Source organism: Enhydra lutris, unplaced genomic scaffold (assembly GCF_002288905.1).
Source record: "Enhydra lutris kenyoni isolate GAN:26980312 unplaced genomic scaffold, ASM228890v2 scaffoldscaffold43, whole genome shotgun sequence".
Taxonomy (NCBI): Eukaryota; Metazoa; Chordata; class Mammalia; order Carnivora; family Mustelidae; genus Enhydra; species Enhydra lutris.
In genome coordinates this window covers 11,744,614-11,762,716 of record NW_019154127.1, presented here as the reverse complement: position 1 = coordinate 11,762,716, position 18,103 = coordinate 11,744,614, and the positions used below count along the sequence as shown (strand labels likewise).

Genomic DNA, 18,103 nt, shown 5'->3' with positions numbered 1-18,103 from the left:
TGTCTGCTTTTGGACAGCAATGCTTCTCCCCAGGTTTTGGTTCGCCCTTGTGAAAACACGGCCTGGTACCTGAAATGTGGGTGGTCTTTAAAGAAGTCTTTCTCTTTCTGCAGAGCTTCGGCCAGGGTCACCTGGTCCTGGATGTCCTGCTGGCCCCGGCACTTGACAATCATGTAGCCCTTCTTCAGGTGACAGACAAGGTTCTGTGCCACGTCCACCACCTTGCCTTCGGTACCTCTGTCCACCAGGTCAGGCTTTGTCAAGATTCCTGCAAGCCAGAGTCTTCCGATTAGAGGCCTCGCATGGCTCCCTCTCAGCCTGCTCGAGGGCGCACAGCTGCCCCCGCAGGACCACCGTGCGGGCAGAGCCCCTGGCCAGGGACCGAACCACTGCTTGGGCAGCACAAAGACCACGTGCCCCCGTGGGCGGCTGGGGGTGCTGGCTTCACCCAGGTCTTGGCCCTCATGCCAGAGGCACAGCAGCATGTGTAATGACCTTTTAATTTTCTTTCTGCCCAATGGCAGCGTTCATTCTCTATTGGGCTGGTTCTCAAACTTCCCTGTGCCGTAGAACCCTCTTCCTGAGGCAAATCTTAGAATGCAGGGTCTTGGGCTCTGCCCCGGAGACCCTCCTTTAGGGCATTTGGTGGGCCTTGCATTGCTAAAGGTCCTTTAGCTCTTTCTGATGCAGGTAGGGGAGGCGTGGCGCACACCTGGAGAAGCACAGGTCCTCCCAGGACCAGCGGCCTCATCTGCTGAGCCTACCGCAACGTGAAGGTTATCACCTACGGCTGTTAGGCTCTTCCGTCTTCTTACCTATGGTCCTGTCTCCGTCGGGGTCCACCTCCTGAGCCATGCTCAGCGCCTCTGTGGTGGCGATGTCCACGTTGCAGGGGACCACCACCAAGTTGATTGTCTCCTGCCTGAGGATGTACTTCCTGATGAGCTGCTTGGTCTGCGGGAAAGCGAGAGAGTATGTATGAGAACAAGGACAGGTCCTGACCCTGTAATTGCTTCAGGACCTCAGAGTCCCAGGGGTAGCTCCTCAAAAGAAATGAGACCGAGGCACAAGCCTGGGTGGCATTGCCCGAACCAGAGTGATGAGAAACCGAGTTCACCGCAGCAGAAACAGAGCTCCGGGGTCAGGGGCGGGGCGGGGCGGCAGGAGGAGGGGACCGCCAGATCTTAGCTCGCGAACCGCCTCCTAGGACTCCACAGCTGATAACCACAGGGAAAAACAAGATGCCCAGACGTGCTTGACTGTGCCCTAAATCTTTAACCCCTTGGGTGGTATTCGCCAGTAAGAAGGTGTCATTATTCTTGTTTCTAATGCTTTCTCTCCCTACATAAAACCTCTTCCTAACACACATCGGCTTAGATACACCACCCAATGTAACTAATAACTAAATATGGGTCACCGTGGATACCCCACACACGTGTATAATGGATTTCTGGTTCTCCCTGTTGGCCTCAGTCTCCCTAGGAAGCCTCCATCGGACTCCAGCAAGTCAGATGAAGGCCATGGAGACCGCCTCGCTGTCCCAATCCTCCTCACCCTTCCTGATGTCCACTCTCCTGACTCAGCCCCAAGCCCACTGGTGTTTGGGGCACCATTCCACCCTCCGGAGCGAGGCTTTACCTGGCGTCCGATGTCGGCTGGCTGATTGCCCACGGCCACCCTGGTGATGCCAGGGAGGTCTATCAGGGTCAGATCCGGGACGTGAGAGGAGCTGACCTCCAGGTTGATGAGCTCATGACTGATCCCCTGTCCTTCCCCGGCAATGGCATTCTGGGCTGGGGAAAGGGAAAATGAGAAAAAGTCAATACAGCTTCGAGCGGAAGCATCTCCCTACAGCCAGTCCTCCCGCACGAGTCACGGACAAGGCATACTGGGATCAGACGCCCCTTTCTGGAGCTAAAAGGAACCTCAAAGGATAACTCAGTATCTTCTTTCCAGTGGCCAGAACTGTCTCCAGAGAGAAAACATTTAGTGAAAACATCTCTCGGGATCACCCCGACTTGTACCAGTCCAGTTGTTGAAAAATTGATGAGCATTGGTATTCCCATACAGGATCTCATTCTGCTTCTTTCTCCTTAATGATGAAAATTTCAAGATATACATGTATTTCTGGGGGGCCTGGGTGGCTCAGTTGGTGAAGCGTCTGCCTTTGGCTTGGGTCATGACCCCGGGGTTCTGAGATCGAGTCCCATATTGGGCTCTCTGCTGAGTGGGGGAGTCTGCTTCTCCCTCTGCCCGTCCCCCTGCTTGTGCTCGCTCCCTCTCTCTCTGTTCAATAAATAAAATATTGTAAAAAAAAGATAAAATGTATTTCATCAAATCATTAGCTAACACCCCTGGACTCCTTTCCACAAATCCAGAATGCCTTTTTGGCTTGTTTTACAGCAATCAGGAACTTGGGGACAGGAGTGACGGTGACAATGGTGTGTATGTCACCATTCATTACCCATGCCTCCAGTATCCATTTACCGGACATGCGGTCATGAGATTAAGTCTGTCCTATGGGATAAGTGTGACAAAGTCACAGGAAACCTCCAGAAACTCCACTGGGAAGACAGGAGAAGCCCCATGTTGGTGTCCCTGGAGCTGGGACAGGGGCTTTCCGACTAGATCAGGCAGCACTGGAACTGATGGCCACATACAATGGAGAGACAACAAGGGAGTCTGGCTCCTGACACTGGATCCCCCAAATTAGCTCTGGGCTGCCTGCCTCCAGACATCTACGCGAGAGAGAAATAAAACGGGCAGATCACTCAAACCACCGTGTTAGCGACCCACTTGCCCAAATGGCCTCCAGATTCCCTGCCATCACTGTAGGCACGCTCTTCTACAGGGCGACCTTCTCCCATCCAGAGAGTGTCCCATGGGACCCCCTTTGGCTGACAGGACATCACAAAATGGATCCCAGGAGAGATCAAGAACTCAAGCACGGAGGATCCTTCTCCCTTGCCGCTGGGAACCACCCACCCCCCACGTAAAAAGCCCAGCCTGGACTCTGGAGAAGGACGGCCACCACATGGAGAGAAGGCCTGGTCGTTCCAGCCCTGGGCTTGCGTAGGTGACCCATGCCGTCCTAGACTGCCAGCCCCCGTGAAGCCAGCTGGAGGGGAAGAACTGCCCAGCTGAGCCATGGAACCGCGAGAAGCAAACAGCTCCAAGCCACGAGGTTTTGAGACCGGTCTGTTATGCGGGAAGGGCCAACTGGTACGCACGGTCGTTTTCTGCCCCAACAATCACAGAGTAACATTCTATCAAACATCCTTCAACTTCGGTAAAACTATCAATGAGACTTAGTGCCTCCACCTTCATAAAAACCAAACTCACTTTTTTCTGCTGCTGAATATGAGGTCATGCGGCTATGTACCCACCTCCAATAACTGAACCTTAATGGTGACAAACAAGGAAGAAAGTCAGGTCAACAAGGGGAAGGCCATTTATTCGCCTCGCTCAGTCCTAGCAGCAGCCAACAGGTCACTCTGGGTCCCAACCGACTTCAAGCGCTATTTCGCCTTTCAGATGCTCTAAGACGGCTGAGTGATCGGTGTGGTTTGCGTTCACTGAGACCCCCCATCCGTCAACCCGAGATAGGATTATGCACATGCGTGCATTTCACTCTTGGAAGAAAAGACCAGGAAAAGCTTCTAAAGAGGGTTCAGGTTGGGGCGCCTGGGTGGCTCCGTGGGTTAAGCCACTGCCTTCGGCTCAGGTCATGATCTCAGGGTCCTGGGATCGAGCCCCACATCAGGCTCTCTGCTCAGTGGGGAGCCTGCTTCCTCCTCTCTCTCTGCCTGCCTCTCTGCCTGCTTGTGATCTCTGTCTGTCAAATAAATAAATAAAATCTTTAAAAAAAAAAAAAAGGTGGGGCGCCTGGGTGGCTCAGTGGGTTAAAGCCACTGCCTTCGGCTCAGGTCATGATCTCAGGGTCCTGGGATCAAGCCCCGCATCCAGCTCTCTGCTCAGCAGGGAGCCTGCTTCCACCTCTCTCTCTGCCTGCCTCTCTGCCTACTTGTGATCTCTGTCTGTCAAATAAATAAATAAAATCTTAAAAAAAAAAAAAAAAGGGTTCAGGGATGGTCCAGAATGCCTTTTTACCAGGTGAACATGAAAGGGGTTCCCTGGCCCTACACCCTGGTCCTTCTTCCATCCCATCTACAGAGTGGGAAAGACTTTGAGTAAGGGACAGATACTCCTTGTTTAAATTTTAAAATTCACATCACTCTCAGATACTTATAAACAGAGCAACGAATGGCTGAGGTCAGATTCTGTCCAAAGCGCTGGTCTTAATGGGGGTCAGAGAAGAGAAGCTACAAGGGAGCTGGCACCTGATGCAGATGTGTTGGGGAGGGAGGGTTCCCAGGGGAGCAGGATGGGCCCAGACAGGGGAAGGTAGGAGCAGTGACGGATGGACCCCCTCCCACTTCACACAGGTGACCAGACGTCCAAAGAGGCGATAATGCACGGACATGAGGCCCTCACCTTTATTGATTTCCGCTTCCACCTCCGAGGGGTCTGAAATCTCCTTCTCGAAGTCCTGGTAACTCACTTTGCCCCTCCACTCGTCCTGGTTCGTGACCTTCTTCAGTTTCAGCACCAGAGGACATCTTGTAACAATCCCTGGAGACCATGTCCACATTAGTCCTGTCCTCTGCTTTTAGGGGTCTTAGAGGGTGGCCTTTGATGTTTCCATAATCATCCAGGCAGACCACTAAAATCTCCTGGTCTCATTCTCTGATACTTGGACGCTTTACATCTGGTGGCCTTAGAAATATGCATCTGGACTACACAGCCCAGGTAATTTTTTGCTCACTAATGCTTGAGAGTCAATAACCTATGCTTCTCCCATCATCTCAGCATTTTGCCATCAGCTCCAGTGGCACACCAGTGTTTCAGAAACCGCCAAACTCAGGCAAGTGTCCTCCATTATCCCCCAGGATACACTGTCCACTACCATTAGGAATGCATACTTTTCTCAACAGGCCTCCTCACCACCACCCTCCTGCTGTAAATTTCCAGATCCCACCCTCCTCTATATCTGACCTATATTTCAAGGCCCATCTCAGGTCTGCCGCCTCCCCTGGAGCCCTTGTTATCCTTTGGCCTTGGGGCTCAAACAGCACCACTGACCAGAGCACCAGTCTTTACCTCCCACTAGGAGAGTCACTTCTTGAGAAGGGACTCAGGACAGACACCCACATGGTTCTGGGTGCCCAAATACATTTATGTAGACCTGCCATGAAGTGCAGTTTACATACAATACACATAAAAATGTGCCACATGAGGGTGTGTGGACCGAGTCATGTCCCACCTCCCATATTCATACCTAACCCTAATACGACTGCATTTGGAGATGGGCCTTTCTTTAAAAGGGTAATTACGGTTAAATGAGGTCTTAAGAGTGGAGCCTTAACCAATATGACTGGCATCCAACCAAAAAAGAAAAGAGATCCCAGACATGTGTGCACAGACTGAAGGCCATATGAGGACACAATGATAAGATGGTCACCCGCGTGAGGAGAAAGGCTGTGGGAGAAACCAACCCAGTCAACACCTCGATTTTGGACTTCCAGCCTCCAGAACTGTAAGAAATAAATTTCTGTTGTTTTAGCCTCCCAATCTGTGTCATCTTGCTAGGGCAGCCTGAGCTGACTAATACACAGGACAGGTGCTTACCGCTGCCTCTGGGGAGAGCGACCCCCGACAGAGCCTCCAGCACAGAGCTCTTGCCCGAGCTCTGGTCCCCGATGACGGCGATGGCGGGCAGGGCCAGGTCCTGCTCCACGCCGAGGGCCCGCAGGGAGTCAATGAGGTCGATGCAGGGGCGCACCTTCTCCTCATAGTGGTTACACAGGCTGTTCTTGGGCTCCTAAAGAAAGCAGAATCAAAGAATTCCATCATGGCCTACAGATCATTTTCTATCAAGACAGACTTCAATCAGCCCAATACCATAGGTTCATGGATCTCACAAAAGAGAACAGGAAAGGAACAGAAAGAAATATTAAAAGAAATAATTGATAAAAATTTCCCAAACTTGAATGATTAACCCAAAGATCCAAGAAGCTCAATGAACCCCAAGCATAGGAAACATAAACTACATCAAGGCCCATTTTAATCAAATTGCTTGAAACTGGTGATGGAGACAAAGTGATTCAAGCAGCCAGAGGACATGTTAGGCACTGAAGAGCAAAGATTAGATGTACACAGCAGATTTCTCATCAGAAATAATCAAAGAAGAAGATAGTGGGAATAACATTTTTTAAATACTGGGGGGAATAATCCATCAACCTAGAACTATACCTAGCTAAAATATCTTTTTAACAAATGAAGACAGAGACTTTTTCAGACATAAAAAAGTGAATGAATTCCTCACCAGCAGATCAGCACCACAGGGAATATTAGAGTCCTTCTGCCAGAAGGAAAATGAGACTGAATGAAAATCTGAATCTACACAAAGAAATCTATGTCAGAAATGGTTACTATACTTATTTTAGAATAACTTACGTATCTTTATTTTTTTATTTTTATTTTTAATTTTTTTAAATATATTTGACAGACAGAGATCACAAGTAGGCAGAGAGGCAGGCAGGGAGAGAGAGAGAGGAAGAAGCAGGCTCCCTGCTGAGCAGAGAGCCCGATGCAGGGCTCGATCCCAGGACCCTGGGATCATGACCTGAGCCAAAGGCAGAGGCTTTAATCCACTGAGCCACCCAGGCACCCCAACTTACGTATCTTTAAAAGACATAAGACCAAGTAGAAATAATAAGAACATATGTTTGGGGTTTGTGATAGAGTCAAATTAAAATTTATGATAAAAATAGCATTAAGGCAGGTTTTGGGTGGCTCAGTCGGTTGAACATCTGCCTTTTGCTCGGGTCATGATCCCAGGGTTCTGGGATCGAGTCCCAGGTCAGGCTCCCTGCTTCAGCAGGGAGTCTGCTTCTCGCTCTGCCTGTGCCCCTCCCCCCATTGCTTGTGTATTCTGTCTCTCTCAAATAAATAAATAAAATCTAATAAAGAAAAACAGCATGAAGGCTGGGAGGGGAGAAATGGAAGGATATGGTTTGGAAGCATATGGTTTTAAGGTTCTTGTTTAAACAGGAAATCACATACTACCACCTCAAGGTAGACTTGATTAGTTAAAGATGTATACCATAAATCCTAAAATAGGCATATTTAATAAACCAATAAATGAGATAAAAGAATCATAAAAAATAATCTGATTACTTTGAAAGAAGGTAGGAACAGAGAAAAGGGGAAATAAAATACAGATAAGTCAAGGAGAAAGCTAATAGCAAAACAATCTTCTCAAACTTAATTACATTAACAACCACAATAAATATAAATGGTCTAAGTATGCCTAGAACAGTCAAAGTGATTTTGAAAAAGAAGAATAAAGTTGGAAGGCTAACATTACCTAATTTTAATATTTATTTAAAAAGCTTCAGTAACCAAACAATGTGATATTGGTGTAAAAAAGGAGAAAGAGATCAATAGAACAGAACATGTATTTCAGAAATAAACTGACATTATCTATGGCCAACTGATTTTTGATGAAAGTGCAAGGGCAATGCAGTGGAAACATAAGACTTAAGACAAATGGTGCTTTGCCAACTGGGCATCCACACACAAAACAACTTTGTACCTATCCTCCATACTATATAAAAAAACTATCCCCCAATGGATCATAGACTTAAATGCAAAACCCAAAACTACAGAACTTTTAGAAGAAAACAGGAGAAAAATCTTTGTGGCTGTTGGTTAGGCCCTGTTTTCTTAGCTATGGCCCCCAAAGCACAAATCATAAAAGAACCATCAATAAATCAGACTTCATCAAAATAAAAAACATCCAATCTTTCAAGAAGACCATTAAGAGAATAAAAGTAAGCCATAATCTTGGAGAAAATGTTTGCAAAACAGATATTTGGCAAAGGACCTACGCCCAGAATATGTAAAGAACTCTCAAAACTTGACAAGAAAACAACCTGATTAAGAAGAAAATATGAGAATGGGCTTCATAATATCCTAAGTTTTAATAGTTCCTTTATATCATGGTCAGAAGGTATTTATATTTCATTCATCCAGAAACCCCTCGCTGTTGAGAGCTAGTAGATTTCCTTCCCCTGGCCCCCTTGATGCTAACCTGCTCTTAGTAGTTCTCCCTCCTCTCCCTCACATTTCTGGATGTCTATATGTCCCCACTTGTCCTCCTCGTATATTACCCTGACCTCAATCTCTCTCCCTTAAAGCAACAGGCATGAAGAAGAGCCTCCTGGCCACGTCTGCAGCAAGCGCCTGCTGCAATTTTTCTCTGTAACAAGATTCCGAAGGGTCTGGAGCTCACCTCCCCAGGGACAGCCCCGTGGTGGCCTGGCTACACCTTTGTACCCACCAGCCTCCCCCTTAGCCTTCCTCCTGGGTTCTTTTTTTGTTTTCATTTCTTTTCTTTTCTTTTTTTTTTTTTTTTTAAGATTTTAATTATTTATATGACAGAGACAGACACAGCGAGAGAGGGAACCCAAGCAGGGGGAGAGGCAGAGGGAGAAGCAGGCTTCCCACTGAATGGGGAGCCCAATGCGGGGCTTGATCCCAGGGCCCGGTATCGTGACCTGAGCTGAAGGCAGACACTTAACGACTGAGCCGCCCAGGCGCCCCTTGTTTCCTTTTCCTTAAATCACCCATTCACAAGAGTTCATACAACATGAATAGTAGTGATATTGCATGAACCAACTCCCTGAACTAAGAAAACGCATAATCGCAGCACACTGGACACTCCCTGTACCCTCCCCCATCCCCTTCCTACTGTTGCCCCTCCCCCCACTGAGGGTCCCTCCATCCTGAGGCTCTGAGAACCACGTTCTTGTTCTTCTTGATGGTTTTACCACCTACTTTAAGCCATACACGGCTTCCTGCTGCCTAATTTGGAACTTCACGTAAATGGGACCACACCGCACATTTCTTCTGTGCCTTGACTCTGTTTCGCCACTATGGTCTTTTAGGTCTCAGTGCCTAGATTCCCACTCCTAAAGAGGATCCTGCCCCATGAGCATTCTGCTACCTACAAATGCATCCACCATCCCCGCGCACTTGTATCGATTCTGGATTTTGCTTTCAAAAACAACACCGTTATGAAGGTGGCTCTTGGTGGGTCCCCGTAGGAGTGTCTAAGTGGTTCTCAAACCTGACCACAGACAGGATCACCTGGAGGGCCGGTTGAAGGTTGAAACACAGCCGGTAGGCCCTACCCCTGGAGCTCCTAGTTCTTTAGGTCTGGGGAAGAGGGATGCTTCTGGATGATATGATATCTACATTTCAAACACATTTGCATTTCAGACTTCCCAGGCCTTGCTGAGGATGCTGGTGTGGGGGCCACACCCTGAGAACCAAGGTCTCCAGCCAGAAACGGAATTGCTGGATTACAAGACATGCACATTCAAGGTGACCAAAAAAGGCCAAGCTCCAGCCAAGCATGAGGGTGTGGGTGGGGTGAGTTCCTACTGCCCCACAGGCTGCTGGTTACAGTCCAGCAAGGGATGTGATACTGGGGACCTTCTTATCTTTCTATGTCCTTTTGTGTGGCTTTCAATATTGTTTCAGATATTGTTTAGCATTGATTATGAAGATGGGGTCAACCCGAAAGAGGGTAATGATCCATGACCTTGGGCCCAGAGCCCAGGCCAGTTCCTAAGGGAGCCCATCAGCCTCCAGCATCTCCCCTGGCTTCCCAGGCTGAAACCGCATCCCAGCAACCAGTGTCGGCCAAGGCAAAGTGTCAACACCACGCTGGGCTGCCACAGGGGCCCCGGACGAACAGAGGAGGGATCGCGCTGGCAAGCATGGTGGGAGAGACAAGGAGGCAGCATCTCGGGGTTCTACAAGGACAACCCCCAGCACAGCTCCTGTCCACACGGACAGAGGTGCTCAGGCAGCAGCTTACCATGTCTGGATTTTTCTCTGCCTTATCGGCAAGTCCATTCAGTATCAGACCAGGGTCTGAGTCAGTGATTTTTTCTGTAGAATTAACCATCTTCTTCCTCTATCAGTGCAACCTACAATCAAGCACATGAGGGTTAACACAATTCTGAAGCTGGCACCTTCAATCCTGAACCACACCACTGGACACACTGGGGGCTCCTCAACTCTGCAGGGACTGGGGAAAAATGACAAAGAGCCAAATGACGGATGGGAACACACCTGCCTGCCGGCTCAACTGTCTTTAGGAATGTGCTCCCAGACCCCTGAAGAGTCCTTCCAGCTAGATATTTCCTGTTACAATTTTAGGTTGAACACTAAAATTTTTTTCACCACACATTTAAATAGTGTCAAAGGATGAAATGATGGATGTGTTTTTAAGATTCACATGTAGGGCGCCTGGGTGGCTCAGTGGGTTAAAGCCTCTGCCTTTGGCTCAGGTCATGATCCCAGGGTCCTGGGATCGAGCCCCGCATAGAGCCCTGCATAGAGCCCCGCATCGGGCTCTCTGCTCAGCAGGGAGCCTGCTTCTCCCCCCGACCCCCCGCACCTACCTCATTGTCTACTTGTGATCTCTGTCAAATAAATGATAAATAAAATCTTAAAAAAAAAAAAAAAGATTCACATGTAGGGGCCCCTGGGTGGCTCAGTGGGTTAAGCATCTGCCTTTGGCTCGGGTCATGATTCCAGGGTCCAGACTCCCTGCCCAGCAGGGAGACTGCTTCTCCTTCCCTTTGCCCCCTCCCCCCGCACCCCTGCAGTATGGGTGCACACATGTGTGCAGTCTCTCTCTCAAATAAATAAATAAAATCTTTTAAAAAAATAAAATGAACTAAAATTCACATACAAAAGTAAAATTATTATAATACCACTCCCAATGGAGCTGCGAGATTCTGAAAATTGGAGAAATTTGATAGTTGAAAAAAAAACAAACACTTGAACTTGAAGTTCTTTCACTCTGTCTTCTTTGCTCCTGACTTCATGTTTTTATTCCATTTCTCCCATTTGAGTGTATCTTAAGGTCCTTTACTTTATTCTATTTTTTTTCCAGTTTTATTGAGAAATAATTGACACCGATCGCTGTGTAAGTTTCAGGTGTAAAACATGATGGTTTGATTTACGTATTTTGTGTATTTTGAACCTATTCTGATTACCACAATAGGTTTGGCTAACATCCGCCTTCTCATATAGATATGGAACAGATACAATATCATTTTGTTTGGAAAGAAGTTAATCAACCACTTCAGCATACTCGTCTGTATCCAAAAAACACATACATATGTAATTTGGAATTCATTTTTTAAAATGTCTGGGACCACAAGTCTCTAAATATTACATTTTCTATACCAAATAACCTCGGATAAAAGTAAGTGAACATTTTTCCATAACTTGAAATAAATGTTATGAAAAATAAAAAGCACCTGCTTACCTCCAATACACCTTCCTTTTAACTTGACGATGTATCGCTGACTAGTTGAGGCAGAAACGCAGAGTCGTTCTCCCACACCTCCTTGAAATCATGCAAATTTTACAAATTAGACCACAAATGGGTGAATAAACGTGAGTGCTCATCAAGGGAAGGTCCCCTTGCAGAGAACGGTGCGCAGGGGACACGCGTTGAAGCGAGGCCATAGTTCTCGGAATCCTTTTGGTAAATCTTAAATATTTTAGTTCTAAGATAGATGGATGAGGCAGAGAGCCTTACTGTAAATTTACTGCCTAAATCAATGATTTTTTTTAAAAAAAGATTTTATTTATTTGACAGAGATATAGAGACAAGAGCACAAGTAGGCAGAGAGGCAGGCAGAGGGAGAGGGAGAAGCAGGCTCTCCATTAAGCAGGGAGCCTGATTCAAGACTCAATCCCAGGACCTGCTGGGATCATGACCTGAGCCGAAGGTAGCCGCTTAACCGACTGAGCCATCCAGGCGCCCCTGAATCGTGACTTTTTTTCTGATGCTCTCTGTGCTTTTCTTTACGAGACCCTCGCCCAAGAGCTCTGCAGTCTCCCTTTAATTTGGGGGTAGTTGAGGGACGTCTGGAAGGTGTAGTCAGTTGGGTGACCAGCTCTTGGCTTCTGCTTGGGTCGTGATCTCGGGGTAGGGGGGTTGAGCCCCCAAGTTGGGCTCCGCAGCCAGTGCGTGGGGTCTATTTGAGATTCTCTCTGCCCCTCCTGCTCATGCTCTCGCTCTCAAATTAACAAATTAAATAAATAAATAAATAAATAAATAAATAAATAAATAAATAAATAAATAAATAAATATTGGGGCAGTTGAGAGAACCAGGGAGAGAGGGGATGTGTTCCTTTTATCACAAGTAGGGGAAAGGTTTTTTGGAAAGCAGTCAATTGCAAAGAGTACTTATGGAATAGAGCAATCTGGAAATTTATTTCCTTACCCCCTTCCCCCCCTACCATGCCTTTGGAAATGCTTTGCATGCTCAGCAGGTCCCAGACTGGGGCCCCAGGCTGAAGACCGCAGCTGCCTCAGTTGGCCCTCATGCACCCAGAGAGTTGGCATCGGTGGTCCGCAGGGCTTGCCCTGCCATGACCATGGGTTCAAATTTGGTGAATAGAGGATTTCGTGAATATATCCCCCTCCTCTGTGTCCTAGGATGACAATTCCTTGAACTCCAAGTCTTATCTGCACCTCTTAGATGTTTGCGCCCTTCCAGAGGTCATCTCTGAAGATCAGTTTGGATCTCAGGAGCAGGGCGGTCTCAGGAATTAAAGCCCATTTCTTACCACCCACCACACTCAGCATCCCGCTCCAGCTATCAGACCGAACCGAATGTGTTCACCCATTTGGGCCTTGATGGAGTCAAGCTCTCAGCCCCAAACCGCTCATAAAATGTCGTGTTTATAGACAAGACTTCGGGGCGTTCTGAGGTAGACACGCCACCCCCACACCTCTGTCCACACTCATCTTCCTTACCCTCTAACAGCCAGGACACCTCTTCTCTCACTGCCAGGGTTTGGGGCAGGAAGTGGAGAAACGCACTAGGGCAGGTCTGTTAACACTCCACGTCCGCTGTTCACGGAGGCGGCTGTCCGCTGCCCCCGGCACTTTGGGTTCCAGAGAGTAGAAGTTTGCCAGCGGCTTCCAGACCTGGACACCATCCCCCAGCAACGTCACTGGGGAATCTCTGTGGTAGGGAGTGGGGGTGGCCTCCAGGGGTGCCCAGTGTGTCACTCCCCTTGTGGGAGAGCCTCTTATTAGGGTCCAATCTCTAACAAGAACCACCTACCAGGGGTGCCTGGGTGGCTCAGTGAGTTAAGCCTCTGCCTTCAGCTCAGGTCATGATCCCAGGGTCCTGGGATCGAGCCCCATATCGGGTTGTCTGCTCAGCAGGAAGCCTGCTCCCTCCCCCCTCCAATGCCTGCCTCTCTGCCTACTTGTGATCTCTGTCAAATAAATAAATAAAACCTTAAAAAAAAAAAAAAAGAACCACCTACCAATGCATCCTGCTGAATGCCTGATCCAAAGTCCGAAACTTGCCCAACAAAATTAAGTCCAGTTTTAAAAATAATCTTGGAAGAACTTAAATTTACTTTTTCTCTTGAGAGCGTTCTGCTTCCTAAAACCCACAGACATTTCCTTTTTTTTTTTTTTTTTTTTTTTTTTTTTTTTTTTAAAGCCCCATTCTTTTTTTTTTTTTTTTTTTTTTTTTTTTTTTTTTTGTGATGGAAGGGGAGAATATCTAGTACATTAGACCTGATGTTCTCTACCTAACCATGCTGAGCTCAGTGCCAGGAGGTGGGGGGAGGGAAGCCAGGAGTAAAATGGCGAGGGGGTGCTGTGCAGACGACAGGGGTGGCTGGCCATCCTGGCCCGCAGCTCTGCTCCAAAGTGGAAAGCTGACACAGTTAGACATTTTAGGAGCCGTTTGGGAGTGACAGCTGGGGGCTAGCATCACTTGACCCTGCTTCTGACAAAAATCCGACTTAAAATTTGATCAAGTAATTCCGGGAATCCCACATGCACAGCTCAGCGGTCGTCTCTGGTGGGGAGTGCAGGTCTCAGAGCCTGGTTCCCTCTGTTAGGCCCCAAGACTGTCTTACCTTCCTCCATCCCCGAAAATTAGCAGGTCCCCACCCCCTCAGGCCGACCCCACTGCACAAGCCACAGCAAAGGGAGACCCTGGGCAACCTTCCACCCCCTGAGTTGGGGGTACGCTGGGCAGGGCACCTCGCCAGAAGCCTCGGTCCTCCCACCTGCCCCTCGGTCCCCCTGGGCGGCTCGGCTGCTCAGAACGCCCTCTAGCGCGGACCCTCCATTTAGCCTCCCCGTGGCCCGCAGGTTAGCGCAGACCCTCGTCTACGCAACCCCACTGTTGTCTTGCCTGGTTTGCACTCCTTAGCAACGTAAAAAGTAACAAAATTAACAGCTCACTTAAGTAGTGGGAGGCCAGAAGGAGTCTGTACCATTCATTCCTCCTCAGTGATCCCCAGGACTGTCAATGACACACCCCAACAGAAGAGAATCATCAATTCCGGGCCCAGACAAGGAAGGATGCTCACTGCGTCTCCCACATGAGATCGGCCACTCCTGCAACCCGGCCAACAGGAGTCTGCCACCACCCTGAAACCCTTGCATTTCTCCAGGGGACCTGGGGTCCAACAGCCCCTCCCAACCCCCTTCCAGAAAACAACGTTCCTGTCCTTTTGTTGGTGGGATGTGTCTGCGCTTTGGCCAGAGCCTGCGTGTCCCAGATTGCAGATCTCGGCCATTCCCCCAGTAAACCCACTGTTGCTGGCAAAATAACCGCTTATTTTGAGGGTTAATGGCAGGAAATATAAAAGGATCCAAGCGGTGGTCCTCCTTTGAGGTGGGCTTGCAGGCCCCGCAGCGGTGGATGTGAAACTTTCTTAGTGCGCACCCCTTGACTAGCTCCCTGGGAGACCCCCTTGGCCGCCATCCCCTCCGCTGCCCACCTCCCCCAGCAGAAAAGTCCCCAGGTTTGGGCGGGTGGCAGTGGGGCGGGGGGGGGGGGGGGGCCGTTTCTGATGAGTCATCAGGAGGCTTAGCAACCTGTTTGCTGGCGAGAAGCAGAATCAGGCGTGCTTGAGCCCAGCCCGCGCCTCCATCACTGCCATCATCAGCACCATCAGCGTGACCAGCTTCTGCAATCCACCCCCACCCCGCCCCCTAGGGCGCTGGTCTCCGCAGCCATCCCCCCTCCACCCCCACCCCCTCCCCCAGCTCGCTGGAAGGTGCCGAGACCCAGAGGTGCCCGACGCAGGAGAGGGACACTCACCGGTCCCCGCGCAGCCGCGAGTGCCCCCGGCAGCCCCTCTGCTTTTATGCAGCGCCAGGCGCCGCCCCTCACTGCCCACCCGCCCCCGCCCCGCCCCGCCCCCGCCGCCGCCGCGGAGAAATGAAACTCCCCTGGAAGCGAGGGAGGGGGGGCCGGCGCGGCGCAGAAACGAAACCGAAAGGCCCACCCCGCACGGCCTTCCCTTGACCGCCGGGTGCTTGTCCATGAGGGTCCCCCTGCGGCCTCTGCGTGGCGCCCCGGTTGCGCTCCAGCCCATTCCCGGCTCGGGCCCTCGCATCCCTGGGAACTGGAGGGAAATGCAGATTCTGGGGCTACGACCTGCGGAATCAGAAACTCAGGTGCGGGGCCTCGGAAGCCAGTTTGAGAACTGCTGCCTTATGAGACTTGAGCCATCTAGAGCCGAAGGCAGCCGTGAACCTGGGCAGTCCCTTAATGTCTGGGCTTCGAGCAGGTGCACTGATCACTGTGGGTCTTGAATTCCTGCTAGCGGTTCCTCTGGATGGGTCCCGCACCTGCAGGGGTTCGCACGCATCCTGCGTCAGTGACCCACACCTGCCCCCCCAACACTGCTCTCCCAGCCAACTTCCCCTCCCCATGCAGAAAGCTCTTATCCTTACAAATAAAAAAATAAAAAATAACTTATTTCACCACCACAGGATGGGTTTATTTGGGAACAGCAGAAAAATTGTAAATCGGGACAAGCAAGCTACAGCAAAACCACGGGCAAGTGCAACAGATGAGGGGAACATTATGTTGTGGAGAAGACGGAGGGAGCTGGTTGGGGCGGTTTTGAACAGAAGTCTGCTGGAGAAAGGCAAGCATTGGGATGATGGTGGTCTCTGGCTGGCTGAGTCTCAGGGGTGGCCGATGGCTGGTGGGGGATGCAGTGCCCCCTTCCCTGTTGGGCCCTGACGGATGGTTCTCACCTGCTGCAGAGTCTCCCACAGGGTCTGTGATTCATGACCATTCCTGTCACCGACTCCCAGTGGCACGGCTCCCCTACCGGCCTCCCCACCCACCATCCGGAATCCACTTCCGTGAGCTTCTCTTTATCAATTCTCACTAGACCCGCATCTACCTCCCGGCCCACCTCAAGTCCTCTTTTGAGTTGGGCGCATCTGATTTCTCCAGGATGGAGATGGATGGAAGGAGGAGGTTGAGGGCAAGCATGCCCAAGGGTGGCCCTCTGTGGGTGGGGAGTACCATTCCCCTTTGGAAGAGGCGGGCCCCTGCCTCCATGCTCCTTAGCTCCGCTCAGAGTTGCAGACAACAAGCTCCCCAAAGACCGTATTAGGAAGGGTCACTCCCAGTCCACTCACAAGCCCAGAACCCACCTCAGCTCCAGGTCAGGGAAAGCGTCGGTGGGAGGGAAGGGGGCCCCACAGTATAGCTGAAGTCCCCTTGCTCTGCAGGGCCCGGTGTTGGGGTCCTAGGGGGAGAACACAGGCTCTTCTCATCATCAGTGAGGAACTTCGGTCCGGCCACTCATCCCTCCGGGCCTCCATTACTTCCTAGTCATGAGGACAAGTGACACCATCTCCTGATGGTCTGTGAGCAGGCCAGAGGAAAAAGTGTGCAGATACACGGGACAGTGTGAGCAGGCTCAGGAAGAGACAAGATGTGCCTCCGACGAATGACGGTACTTCTTCAAACACACGACGCTCTCCCCAGCCACACTTTGAGGAATGAACAAAATCAGACAGGACTAGGGGCATAAGTGACAACCAGCTGCAACCAGTTAATAATGCCAGGGTGAGGACTGGGGTTGGTGGGTGACCTGTCTGGTGTGCAGACTGAAGGTGCAGCTGGCCCAGGGCTCTGGGTTGTACTGCCCTCTTCCTGTTGTTTCCTGGGTCCGTTCAAAGGCAGCTGGCCAAAACACAGCATCCACAGGAAACGCAGGAGCGCACAATCCCAGAGACGCCACTCCCTGCGGCCAGCGCCGTCACAGCTACCAGGCCCTGTCAGGTCTCGCGGGACTTTGTCCAGCCCTCTCTTCACCTGCCGGGCCTGGCCCTGACCCGCCGAGGACCGCCAAGCTGGGGTTCATGGAGAGCCACGCACATCCCCAGGCGCGACTCCCTATCTCCACACCGGTGGTGCGTTTTCTCAGCGCCCCAGGGAAAAGGCCGGGGCCGGCTTCCATGCCGCAGGGGGCCCCCACAGCAGGGTGGGAGCAGGTAAGATATTCCAAAGGTGTGCCAGGCCTGTCCACGCCCAGCCTCACCTGGCTCAGCACCCCCCGCCCCAAAGTAACACCTTGCTCCCTACGCACAAGCCCTCCAGCTCAAGGGGCTCCTCCTCCTACCCCTGCGCGCTAAGCATTTTCTCAGCCCACAGCCTCCCGCCGTCTTCCCCAGACCTAGTTCACTGGCTCCCGGAGAGCCCCGGGTTCCCTCCCATCCCCAACCATGGCACGTAGCCTCATCACACTGCCTTGACGTCTGTGAACGCCTCCAGGCTGTCCACATGCAGGCAGCACCAGGCCCTGGGATCTAGCGGAGTTCGCGGCCCTCGGCATGATAGGTGCTTCTAGAAAGAACTACCGGATGAATGATGGTGGGTGTCACCCTGCAGACAGGGCTCTCTGGTGACCCCGGGGAATTACCCTAAGCACCTGCTGCCCGACCTTGCGTTTCCTAGACAACTCGGCTTCAGTTTCGGTTTCCTTGCTTTTTGGATTGCAGAAAGGGACGTCAGAGAGCGGGAGGAGGGGCCGAAGCCGGGGGAGGAGGGGCGGCGCCGGGAGGGGGAGGGGGCGAGGCCAGGGGAAGAGGGGCGGCTCCGGGAGGGGATGGAACTAGCGGAGCCGGAGGAGGAGGGGCGGCGCCGGGAGGGGGAGG

At 50.8% G+C, this 18,103-nt stretch overlaps 1 protein-coding gene across 3 annotated transcripts in view; it reads right to left on the bottom strand.

The window, feature by feature from the left end:
- LOC111155708 (MX dynamin like GTPase 1) overlaps positions 1–15,257 on the bottom strand; it is a 30,939-nt gene extending 15,682 nt beyond the window's left edge. Inside the window, exons 1-8 of one of the 3 annotated variants that reach the window (XM_022516026.1) lie at positions 15,240–15,257; positions 11,414–11,494; positions 9,950–10,061; positions 5,689–5,881; positions 4,495–4,632; positions 1,639–1,793; positions 816–954; positions 70–268 (exon numbers count right to left, since the gene is read on the bottom strand). In XM_022516026.1, the coding sequence (XP_022371734.1) occupies positions 70–268; positions 816–954; positions 1,639–1,793; positions 4,495–4,632; positions 5,689–5,881; positions 9,950–10,039 (914 nt within the window). In that variant the 5' untranslated portion in view covers positions 10,040–10,061; positions 11,414–11,494; positions 15,240–15,257. Of the gene's footprint in view, positions 1–69; positions 269–815; positions 955–1,638; positions 1,794–4,494; positions 4,633–5,688; positions 5,882–6,385; positions 6,422–9,949; positions 10,062–11,413; positions 11,514–15,239 lie in introns of those variants that run through there. The other 2 variants (XM_022516028.1, XM_022516027.1) reach the window with 2 other exon arrangements.
- Between the last annotated feature and the right edge of the window lie 2,846 nt (positions 15,258–18,103).